This window comes from Trachymyrmex septentrionalis, unplaced genomic scaffold, assembly GCF_001594115.1.
Source record: "Trachymyrmex septentrionalis isolate Tsep2-gDNA-1 unplaced genomic scaffold, Tsep1.0 scaffold135, whole genome shotgun sequence".
In the NCBI taxonomy this organism is placed as follows: Eukaryota; Metazoa; Arthropoda; class Insecta; order Hymenoptera; family Formicidae; genus Trachymyrmex; species Trachymyrmex septentrionalis.
Window position 1 is genome coordinate 56,331 of NW_017304492.1, and position 12,727 is coordinate 69,057.

Consider the following 12,727-nt stretch of genomic DNA (forward strand, 5'->3'; position numbering starts at 1 on the left):
AATATCAAATTCTGTACAAATACAATTAATATTTTTACATTCTACTTACCACATATGTATTTGGCATGTATTCGATTATTTGTGCGTTCTAGAACTATAAATATACAAAAAGATTTGTTCTTTATCCCTTAATCTGTAATGTGTTCAAAAGTATTCATTGTCAGATATATATGATCTTATAATTTTTTCTTCTCAAAAAATTCAATAAATATTACTTCAAAATCGTACTGTTCTATTCATACTGTTAATCATTATATCTAAATGAGTAATAAATACGAATTATAATATTAATAATTTTTTATTATACATACATACACACACGCATATATATATATACATTCTGTCAAAAAAGTACCGGGAATTGGTCAATAAAACACAAAATAGTTATTATTCATTCAAATTTATTGTATCGCCTTCAAAGTAGACTCCTTTCGAAATAATACATTTATGCCAACGAATAATCCAATCATCAAAACATTTTTTAAACGCATTTTCCGAAATCGACTTCAGTTCTCGACGCGAATTCTCTTTTATGTCTTCTATCGACTGAAAACGAGTGCCCCGAAGTGGTAATTTGAGTTTTGGAAAGAGAAAAAAGTCAGCCGGAGCCATATCTGGTGAATACGGTGGTTGTTCGATGATATTTGTTGAGTTTTTGGTCAGAAATTCGTTCACAATGATAGCCTTGTGAGATGGTGCATTATCATGGTGCAAAATCCATGAGTTTGTTTTCCACAAATCTGGCCTTTTTCGACGAATTTGCTCTCTCAAACGCCGCATAACGCCCAGATAATATTCTTTATTTACCGTCTGACCTTCTGGCAAAAACTCCGAGTGCACAACACCGCGACAATCAAAGAAAACAGTTAACATCACTTTGACTTTTGATCGACTTTGACGTGGTTTTTTCGGTTTTGGCTCAGTTGGAAGGCGCCATTCCGAAGCTTGTTGACTGGTTTGCATATCAAACTCGTAAACCCATGTCTCATCACCAGTTATAATGCGTTTTATGAATGTGGGGTCGGAATTAACTCGTTCTAACATGTCTTCAGCGACCTTTACGCGATTGAGTTTTTGAAGAAAATTGAGGTCTTTCGGAACTAGTCGAGCGGCAACGCGTTCCATGCCCAAACAATCGCGTAAAATGGTACGAATTGATTCGTGAGACACCGTAAGTTCAGCGGCTATCTCTCTCAAACTGAAATGACGATTTTCAATCACCATTTCCTTCACTTTATCGATGTTAACTTCAGTTGAAGACGTTGATGGCCGACCAGAGCGAGGCAAATCTTTCACCACATCTCGACCGCTTTTCAATGCACTGTACCATTCATATGCACGTGTTTTTGATAAAGTCGATTCACCGTAAGCCTTCTGTAACATCTTCAGCGATTCGGCACACGAAATTCTATTTGCAATACAAAATTTGAGACAAATTCGATCTTTTCATTCATTGTAAAAATCGCAAAACACACTTGAGATGAACTGATAAAATCGAGCACGATAATCACATTAAATGACAGATGGCACTCCAGCTCCGCGTCAGTATAGAGGACAGTTATGCCAACTTAACGACAAAAAGAATTTTGACAATTCCTTTAAGCGGGCTTTTTAAATGATCAATTCCCGGTACTTTTTTGACAGAATGTATATATATATATATATACATATATACATGTAAGATACACATATTTGTGATTACATATGTTACATAAATAAGTGATATAAATCACTTTCTTAAACCTATCGACTTGAGACCATTAGTCTCGATCTACTGAAGCAAATATGTAAAAAAATATGTAAAATATTAAGAAAGTCTTTGGTTTATTGAAATCATGAAAATAATTTATACATTATTACAGCTTTTATCCCTCCATGCATCTATATATATTTTACATAATTAATTTAAAAGTATTAAATTGATTCGTCAGTAACAAATGCTAGAGAATTTTTAAAGAAAGAGTATCATATATACATTTGTTATTATTCTCTTAAAAATAATAATGTTTTCGTTAATTTTTGTCGTTTCCGAATTGGTTTTAAAATTTCTTGAAAATAAAATTTTACATAAGAATGCATCCGTATTTTGCAATATTTGGAAGCTACTGCTATTATCAGCTGAATTTTATGAGGTATTTCGAATATGTTAATTCGCATTCTGTTTGAAAAATTATTTTATCTAAGGCAAAAATATTACGAACTTTATTAATAACTTTTTTATCTATATCTTTTTTATGTAATTCAGTAAAGAATTTTGTTACAATTTGTAATTGCTTTTCTGTTTTTTTTTTTTACATATAAGAAAAATAGATAATGAAAGCTTAATTGAACCACCATGATTGGAAAAAGCAAAAAATTTAGAAAAATTTTTGTTTTTGCGTAAATAATTATGCTCACATTCTGCTGCCCTTAAATTTGTGACACAAGAGTAACACGTAATAGATATTAATTTCTTTGCAATATATCCACTGATGTAATAAATTATATTTTTGGTAATACTTTTCACTATAGAATTTAGTGAGCCAGATTGTGTACTTTTTAAAATAGATCCCTCACATTTATTATCACTATCAGTATCATGTTTATTTTCATTATTAATCCCTAATTCTACGGAGTCTTGTTCCTTTTTTTCCTCTGTTTTTTCTTTCCACATTAAAGGATAAATAGATGTTACATAATCTGTATCAAACTCAAAACAATTGGCATTTATTGTTTGCTTTATCTGCATACAAGAACAGTTGTCTCATTGTATATTTAAATTGATCACATGTTGGATTATTATTAAAGCTATGACGTCTTCGAATTTTAGAAAAGAATTTTTCGATGTAATCTTGAAAAAATTTGTAGCTTAATATATATTTAAAGGATGGATTGTTTTTTAAAATATCAGAAATTATGTCCAAAATTGAAAGTGTAGCAATTGAGAAACTATATATAAATACACGCTTTAGAGTAGGATTATACAAAGATTGATCTATTGTTTTTAAGGAAAATAAATATCGTATCGTTTTGTTGACCATATGTCTTAAATGTTTTATGTTTTGTTTAAATATAGATTTTTTGAAACCCTTCCCGAAAGGATTTCTGGAGTTCAAGAAGTCAAATATATATAATATACCATCTATTTTTCTTGAATTGTAGCAGAACTATCCTTAAATTCTTCTAATCTTTCAGTCTTAAAAAATTCTATTGCATTTGCTGCTGATGAACTAAGAGTGCGTATTACAACTTTTGAATGAACTTTGCGTTGCATATTTCACCTTTATTTTATTCTGATGTCAGTTGATATGATGAGATGATAATTTATTTTTTAGTTTTAAAGTCATTTGTTTTTGCAATAAATGCAATTTGACGATATGATCCTATTTTATAATATCTTCAGGACTCTCAATTTCTTTATATGACGCTAATGCATTTCGAGCTAATTTAAGCATATGGCAGAGATCTAATATAACCTTGACAATGTGTTCTTTTCCGTCACTAATATATGAAAAATAATATTTAATGTCTTTATAATTTGAAGAAAATATTTGTGCTCCGAGTTTATTTACAGCGGAACAATTGGATGTATCACCATTGAATGTAAGGCTATGCACTCGGAGTTTATTTTCAGAGCATAAAATCAAAGCAGATTTTAAAAGTTCGGAAAGCATTGTTGATGACATTTTTTTCATGAAAAAATAAACAATAGGCTATTTTTATATTCCTTTTAAAAATACTAATAAAACTACTAAAATACTACAACTTCTTGAGTTTCTACCTTTTTTTTCCAACTGATGTGTTATTGTCATATTCACTAAATTCACTGCAGTTGTGATTATGCTCATTCCATTGAATGGCGTGTTTAAGTGTCATACTATCAAATATCAGCGAATAATCTTCTCTTCTTCTTTCAATTTATTAAGTGCTTGTAAAACATTTAACTGAAATCCAGGTTCCGCGTCTATGTTAGATATTCAATTCCGCATGGATGATGAATGCGGCAACGTAAAGATATTTCTACAGACAAATATAAAAAGTTGTAACAAAAACAAAAATAGCATTTCTTTTGATTGCAATTTTATTATAAAAGCAGCATGTATATATAAATAATAATTAAAAGGCACAATATATTATGTTTAAATATTTATAAAACAATATCAAAAGAAGATTATTTTCATTATTTTGAAAAAATCATGATGCAATGAACATGTATAGATATATGAGATCTGGCTATTAAATAACGAGACTGCGCGCGCAGAAGGCGTCCTAGAGGGGTAGGGTGGGAAACGAATGCAGCGTTGGATAGCTGGAAGTGTCTACTATTCCAGTACGAAAACACGTTTTTGTCGCAATAGTAGTATTTTTTCTATAGAGGTTAGAAACGAACTTGTTTTTTTCTCGTGCCGATAACAATGTGTGACGAAAAACACGAGCAACGGATCAATGTGAAATTTCTCGTTAAATTAAAAAAAACTCCGACTGAGTGCTATAAGTTGTTGAAAGAGGCCTATGGTGAGAATTCTCTATCTCGTGCGCGTGTTTTCGAATGGTATAAACGGTTTTCTGAAGGCCGAGAGAGCACCGAAGATGACCAACGTCCAGGTCGACCTGTCTCTGTTTCAACTCCGCAAACAGTGACCAAAATCAATGAAATTGTGCGCGGAGATCGTCGTATGAGCATTCGGATGATTGCTGAGACTGTAAACGCCGATAAAGAAACTGTCAGAAAAATTTTACATGACGAATTAAACATGAAGAAAGTCTGTGCGAAGTTGGTCCCAAAAAATTTGACCCCTGACCAAAAGCTCGTCCGTCAACAGATTTGCTCAAATTTTCTTGAGAGGTTAGATGAAGAGCCTGAATTGATGGAAAACATCATCACTTGCGATGAAACCTGGATATTCCAATACGATGTTGAAACTAAGCGGCAATCCATGCACTGGAAAACTCCTGCATCGCCAAGAATGAAAAAAGCAAGGATGTCGAAATCAAAATTTAAAGCCATGCTAATCGTTTTTTTCGACATCAACGGCATCGTGATGACTGAATGGGTTCCAGAGGGTCAAACTGTAAACCAAACTTACTATTTGACAGTTTTGGCAACACTGCGAGAGCGAGTTCGTAAGAAACGGCCGGAGTTGTGGAAAAACAAGTCGTGGATCTTACACCAGGACAACGCACCTGCCCATAACGCGCTGTCTGTGAAGCGTTATTTAGCCGCTAGAGGCACTCCAGTGCTCGAACTCGCGCCTGATTTAGCACCCTGTGACTTTTTCCTGTTTCCGAAGATCAAGTCTGCCTTAAAAGGAACCCGCTTCGAGTCGATGGAAAAGGTGAAGCGAAAATCGGCGGAGCTCCTAAATGCTCTTACAAAAGAAGACTTCCAGCATTGCTTTGACCAATGGAAAAAACGAATGGAACGGTGTGTGGCGAGGGGAGGGGAGTACATTGAAGGGGAGCATTCAATTGTAGAATAATTTTTAAAATAAAACTCTTTTTCATAAGCAGTTTCGTTATTTAATAGCCAGACCTCGTAGTACAAAACAGTATAGTTATATAGAGTACATTCCACTACAAACGCTCCAAAGTAGTTGTAGAATCAAGTGGACCATAGTCATGAAAAAAATTAAAGCTAAAATAAAATTGCGAAATAAAAGCAATTCATTAAAAGTATATGAGGAGCAGACTTCCAAAATGAATTTTGTTCAAAATTTAATTTTTTTCAGTTTCAGATGGAATAGTGTTCAGTGTAGAAAGACTCATATTTTGGGCTACTTTTCTGAAAATTACAAATTTTGTTCTTTGTTTACATTAAATTTTGTTCAATTACAAAGTATGCTCCTCATATGCTTTTACAGTATTAGCCACTAAATATTACAAAAAAATACTTTTAAATAATAAAACAAATTTTTAATTTAAAAAAAAAATCGCATATAAGTAAGTAAAATAAGAATTTTAATATTTTTTTAGTGTACACCACTTACAGTATAATTATAACAATTGGATATGCTTTAGATCTCTTCTAAATCAAAATAAAAAAAAAACAGTTTAATTTTTTATTTTTGAAATTCTGTTTTAGAAATTATACATAAATAATCCAGTCAATTTTTAGAATTGTTCTTACATTTTGTTTTAAAAATAAATGGAAACTTATAATAATATTTATTGATTAAAATAAATGTAAAAAAAATTTATAAAACTTTCATAAATAGTATATAAAATGCATCAAAAAGTATCTCGGTAGAATTCACACACATGAAACACATATTCTTTAATGATGTATTTAAATTTTAAATAAATAAAAACCATAAACCATGTACATCACAAGTTTTATACATAACACATGCAAATGATAAATTTGCTTTATGTTTATTAAACAATAATGTAAAACTGTAAAATAATAAATGTTAAATTGTAAATCAAAGTTAAATATTATTAGTTATGTGTATGTATATGTATTTATTATGTATCTTCTACAGTTATTGTTAATGATAGGATGCAAAAATTGTAATGATATAAAATTTCAATACAAATTTTGTTACTCTATAAATTGAATCTTTTGCATCGTTAAGATAAATATGAAAGTTATAAACTTATTAATGCATACAAAATATAAGAAATATAAAAATAGGATTATGCATGCTAACCTACAATAACCATATGTCCTTGGAGAATGATAATGTAAAATAAGAGCAAACCTCTATTTTTTTTGTGTATCGCAAGCCACCTGGTTTTAAATAATTTTTCTTTTCATTTTCATAAATATTAGAAAACATATCCAAATCAAAATCAGATACTTTTTTAATTGCAGCTTTATTTTTTGATTTTAGTACTAACTTTCCTGTTTTTTTTTCTGTAGCTTTTGTTTTCTTCGTAAATGTTTTAATTCTTTTCCTTGCCATAATTAATTTTTTCTTTTCCATATTCAATTTTTTTTTCCAAGTATCCTGTTCTTTTGCTATTAAATTTTCATGAAATAATGTAATAGTTTTTTCAGTTTTGTTTCATGTTTTTCTTCTAAGGAAACAATCATTGCTTTTAATTGAGCATTTTCTTTTTTTTAATTTTAGATACTTTTTATTTGGTTCATCTGAAGTTTCTATTATTTTACGTTTTGTTGTTTTTAATTCGTTTATTGAAATATGAAAATTGTATAAGTTATTAAAAATAGGAATCAAACAGAGATATAGAAGAAATAACTTATATTTAATTTAAAAGTCTATGAATCATAATTTAAATATAAATTTCTAAAATTAACGAATTATAATTTGAAAGGTTTGAATATTTAATATAATATTATCTTTTTGTAATTCTGATGTTTCATTGCTATCAGATATGTACTATTGTAGAAGAGCAAACCGAAGGAGAAATAAAATAGATATGACCTGAACCTTTCTCAAACAATGTATAATAATTAATAAATTATTAGTCATAAAGACAAACTATTAGTCACAATTATTTTCTTACAGAAAGTAATTCAAATATTATATATACACCTAGTTCAAATGCTCCTACGCTATCAGGTACTACTATAACAGGTTTAAGTATTATATCAGGTTTTAATCTCTTTTTTTTTATGCGTTGTAGAAATCATCAATTTCGAAATGTAATTCACAAATTTTACTGTACAGTGACGGTACCTAATTTTCTTTATTTATTCACTGTTACCCATTGTGCACATAGTTCCGGTTCATTTAATGGAAATCTAAATAGTAGTCTTTTTAGTTTATCAGATTTTATATTTAATATTTTAGGTTAGCTTATCAGTTAAGGGGATCCTAAAGCGAAGCTCGAACTCCGACGAAGTCACCAGAAGTCGCGCCGCGCATCGACATGTTTTTATATACTACCACATCAATATTTCACGCAACCTATGATACATGCAGTCGCATATTTGTGTCAATTTTCGTATAACAAATTTGTCGCGATAAAGCATCTAAGTTTAATTCTTGTTCGTGCAAATTATACACGTGTCTGGGAACCACTATTTTGTACGTACAGACTGCAAAGCTTTCATTTCAAGCAAATGTTGTCACGACTTGACAGCAGACGCCATATTACTAAGAAATGATAAAAAATATATTAATTTTGAAATTTTTGATCGTTCTAGGCGTAGACTCAAATTTCCAGACACGTATTAATGCATATACAGGGTGAGTCAGGTATCTGAGGACATATTGACTTTAAAACTAAAATTTGTATATTTCTTAGAAAACTTATTGTATTTTAATGAAATTTTTACAACAAACTAAGTGACTTGCAGGCATACAATATACAATTAATCAATAAAATCGCCTTCAGCAATAACAGTTTCAATTCTCTGCCGGAAACGTTTGCATGCTCGACTCAAATAATCCTCGTCCATATGCGTCATTACTTTGATAATAGCTGCTTTTAGGGAATCAAGCGTGTTATGGGGATGTTTATTGGTTTCCCGTTTAACAACGCCCCATACGTAGTAATTCAAATGATTAAGATCCGGGGAGCTAGGTGGCCACATGTTTGGGGTGATCATGTAGATTCTCGGACATTCAATCTTTCGTCGTCATGGCTTTGTGTGAAGGAGCAGAGTCCTGTTGGAATACGTATGGCCTCTCATCACGCACGCTATCTATCCAGGATTTCACAACTGCTTCCAAAATCTCAATGTAGGCAGCAGCATTTACCCGAAGTCTTTGAGGAAAGAAGTGAGGTGGCATGACGTGTCCTTCATTGCTCACCACTCCCAAAGCCATGACAGTTGTCGGAAACTTTGTGTGCATAACATGAGGAACATCTGAAGGATCCGCACATAGCCACCTATCATTTTGTCGGTTTATTTTTTGATCCTGGTTAAAATTTTTTTCGTCAGAATAAAACCGGAGCATATCCAGGATTTCAGGATGTTTTAACTTGTTTAAAAGTCGTTGTGCCCGGATGAATTGCTGTTCTTGAGTTTGTGCCGACATAAACTGATCTTTGCGCATCACTTGTACCGGATGTCTTCATGGACAATGCGACGGATTGTGCACTCAGAAACTTGAAGGTCTCTTGATATGGCCCTTATGGACTTTGAAGGGTCTTTATCAATAATGCCCTGAACTTGCTGCACAAAGTGTGATGTTCTAATTCTGTCTGAACGTGCTTTATATTTTTTGCGCTTGGCAACACTTTCTACATTGCCATCAGATGCTTCTAACTCTCGACGAACTTTGTGAACAAATGATCGGGCGAATTTCAAAAATTCGGAGATTTCAAGATCGCTGTGATTCGTGTGTATAGCGACGATAACAGCGTGTCTTTTCATTTTATGAGTTAACTTATTGTCCTTCATTTATGATCTGAAAAGAAAAAAAAGAAAAAAACTTGCTGCGAAAATTTGGCAGGCACATATGTGAATGTCCTCAAATACCTGACTCACCCTCACTTTAATCCTGGAAAAGGATTTTTGAATCGATGAGAGCGAAAAAAGTATTTGTTATATAAAAATTATATGATTTAATCGGTAAAATAGGCGGGTTTAGGATCCCCTTAAGATAATTTCATAATAACATTATTTCTTTTCTCTCGTTGTCGCTCCGAATGAACTCAGTGTACTTAGATATGATCCATTTAATGCTGCAAATGCTTCGTTGATCAATTGAAAAGAAAGAATTTCATGAATTGATCAATCAAAGAATGCTTTTTGAGAGACAAAACGAACAATGCTAACAATGAAAATATACTTCTCATTTCTGCAAAGTTAAATAATACTTCTTACTAGAAAAAACCTAGTTTGTCTATGTTTTGTGTATTAGAACAAGTTGAGAAGGCACACTCTGCTGCTCATTGTAATTGATACAATTTGAAAATTATATTAATCTCACATTAAGTAAGATCATGTTTATCACAAACATACACAGCTGCCGCAGGACGTAGCCATATTGCATTCCTTCAGTGTATATCGCGACGCATGTACATAACTACTATAAAATTTAGCAGGAGTTAGCAGTCTAGTAGTATATGATAGAAGTCTGTGATAAAATTACAAAGCAAAACAAAACATACAGAGAGTCCCATTTTAACTTTGACATCGAAATATCTCGAAAATTATAAAAGATATGGAAAAATGTTTCAGATAAAAGTTGTAGGATTTAAAAAGTTTATTTACTGATCCGTTTGACATTGAGTAGCGTTGCCAAGATCAGGACGAGATCATTTTGAATTTTTTAAATAGAACTCCCTAGATTTTTTTTATTGCATTATAGTCTTTCCTGAAACCTTTCCAAAACACTGTAATTTAATTCACTTTGGGTTAGCCATTTTGAAGTTATCAAAATCGAGATTTATTATGTCTACTCAGTACAAGCAATCTTTTAATACGCCTTTAACAATCGCATAAAGTTTCGATTGCCTTCATTGCACACGCTGTGTATTGTCAAACAAATATCGACAATATCGACAATATCGCAGAATTCTGTCGCTACGGTGAAAGCATTTGTCGAGTTGCTTTAGAGAGTTATGTAAGCAGGTGAACTCTTTGCACGTTTCTATGACATCTTTTTCGATCTAAACTATATCATATAATTTTGTCAGATATAAATCGATTGCCTTTATTATGTGCTGCATGTCTTAGAAATTAGAAAAAGAATGATGAACTTTATTCGTGTCACACAAAATACGTGTCACAATAAATTCTTAGAATTCTATTATCATACATGTTCCATATACAAAAAAATATACAGTTCTCCGAAAATAAGGTTCTTCACAACGTCAATTACGTCAGCTATGTCAGCTATGTTAACTGTCAGCTAAGTTAATTGTTTCTGGGCAACTGCAGTAAAGAAGATTTTTAGTTTTTTATTGGTTTTGTTTGAACGAATTCTGATTTCTTGTACTTAAAGAATAACGAATTATACATCAAATGAAGTAGTGGATATCCTGCTGACTCTTGGTGAATGCAACAGGAATTATAGACGTGCTTCCCGTCGTTGTGCTGAGCTATATCCTATCTTTGCCATTCGAATGCTCAGCAAGTGATATTGAAAGAAGAGCTCGCAGAAATACATTACATCGCCACAGACAGAGAAAAGCTTCTAAACAATAATGATCTTAAACTCTTCGCAATTTTGGTTAGGATTCATTTTAATCTATATATTAGTACTCGACAAATAGAACATTAATTAGGAATCACTTTATCTCGGCTCTTTAAATGTTACAATCCGTATAATATATTCTTAGCATATCAATCTGCTACAGGAATTGAGCGACGATTGCAGACTGAGAGTTCAATTTTGTAGATGGGCATTTAATGCGTTGGAGCAGAATCCAAATTTCTTTTGGAATGTTTGTGACGAAGTTACATTCCATAGCAATAGCAGTCTCAATAGATGCAATAGTTATTACTGGTTACCAATAAATTCTCATTGATATCGACAGGTAGTTAATTAGTATCGTTGGAACCTCCACATTTGAATTGGTATATATAATGGTCAAATTATTGGACATTTTTTTGGACGTACAATTAATGGTCCAATTTACTTAGACTTTCTCCAAATCATTTATCAGGATACCTTCAGGACATTCCACTGGAGCCAAAGATTTTGATTTAAATAAAATGGTGCTTCAGCACATTACTCTCGAACTGTTTGAATTTTCTTAGATCAGCAATACCCAAATTATTGGATAAGTCAGAGAGGATCAGTCTTATGGCCTTCAAGATCACTGGATCTACATTCTCTTGATTATTTATGAGGATATGTGAAAAATGCTGTGTATCAGAAAGCACTAACCACGAAACTGGATATGATGAAAAAAATAAGAAGAGCTTGTCAAGTGATAACGTCACAAATACTCAGAGGCATTCTACGAAACTTTAGACGCAGACTGATTTTGTGTTTGGAAAATAACAATGGATTCTATTTAAAAAATTCAAAGTAACTTTGTCCTGACTTTGGCAACGCACCTCAATATCAAATGAATATGATCAGTAAATAGCGTTTTTAAATTTACAACTTTTATCTAAAACATTTTTCCGTATCTTTTATAATTTTCGAGATATTTTGATGCACTTAAAATAAGACATCTTGTAGATATATGTATATACAGGGTGTCCATTAAATTTTAACAAAACGCTCGTGTGTAGATAGAGCAGACTAATCTGAGTCGAAAAGTCCTCTACTATTTTGCAATTTTTGCAATAGTTAACAAGATAGTAATTGCTAAAAATTGCCGAATATTGGTCTTTAATAATTTTTTTCTTAAATACTATCTTTTCTTTAATACTATTTCTTAATACTATCAACTACAGAAAAATTACAAGAGAAAAAAATCTGTTTATTTTCTTTTCATAGAGCTCGAAAAATTTTTTCAGAATTTTTAATCAATTTTTTAGTACCGCATTTTCCTAATGGCAACTATTTTTGCCAACATGAGAAGATACGGTATTAAAAAATTCTGAAAAAATTCTAAAAAAATTCTCAGAACTTTATGAGAAGAAAATAAACAATTTTGAGATCCAGTTAGACTGTTTAAGGCTTTGATTTCTATAGTTTGTGTAAACAATATTTCTCGCTGTTTTTCTGTAGTATTTGAGTAAAAAATTATTATGATTGGAAACAAGACCGTCTATATGAATATTAAGACTTTAAATACAAAGCGCCTTTTCGGTCGAGTGTTAAGATGTTGAACTACTATCTAATATACATTCAATTAAATTGAATTAATATTTCAGAAATAAATTGAGAGCCGATGGATTTATCGGATTCACACAATCAATCTGAAACAA

General features: G+C 31.5%; 2 protein-coding genes across 2 annotated transcripts in view; one reads left to right on the forward strand and one right to left on the reverse strand.

Annotated features, from left to right (window-relative positions):
• Positions 1 to 12,727, forward strand: part of LOC108757265 — a 105,553-nt gene that overhangs the window by 55,795 nt on the left and 37,031 nt on the right. The window lies entirely within an intron of this gene.
• Positions 438 to 1,401, reverse strand: LOC108757266 (putative uncharacterized protein FLJ37770). The gene is made up of 2 exons (XM_018501732.1): positions 1,155 to 1,401; positions 438 to 759 (listed from the first exon to the last, which is right to left on the reverse strand). Exons 1-2 carry the CDS (start codon positions 1,381 to 1,383, stop codon positions 704 to 706), a joined length of 285 nt encoding a protein of 94 aa, XP_018357234.1. The 5' UTR covers positions 1,384 to 1,401; the 3' UTR covers positions 438 to 703.

Coding starts and splice junctions, on each gene's coding strand:
- LOC108757266 (XM_018501732.1), bottom strand. CDS start 1,383: ATGTTACAGAAGGCTTACGGTGAATCGACTTTATCAAAAACACGTGCA. Junction 760..1,154: donor TACGGTGTCTCACGAATCAA/TTCGTACCATTT, acceptor TTGAGAGAGCAA/ATTCGTCGAAAAAGGCCAGA.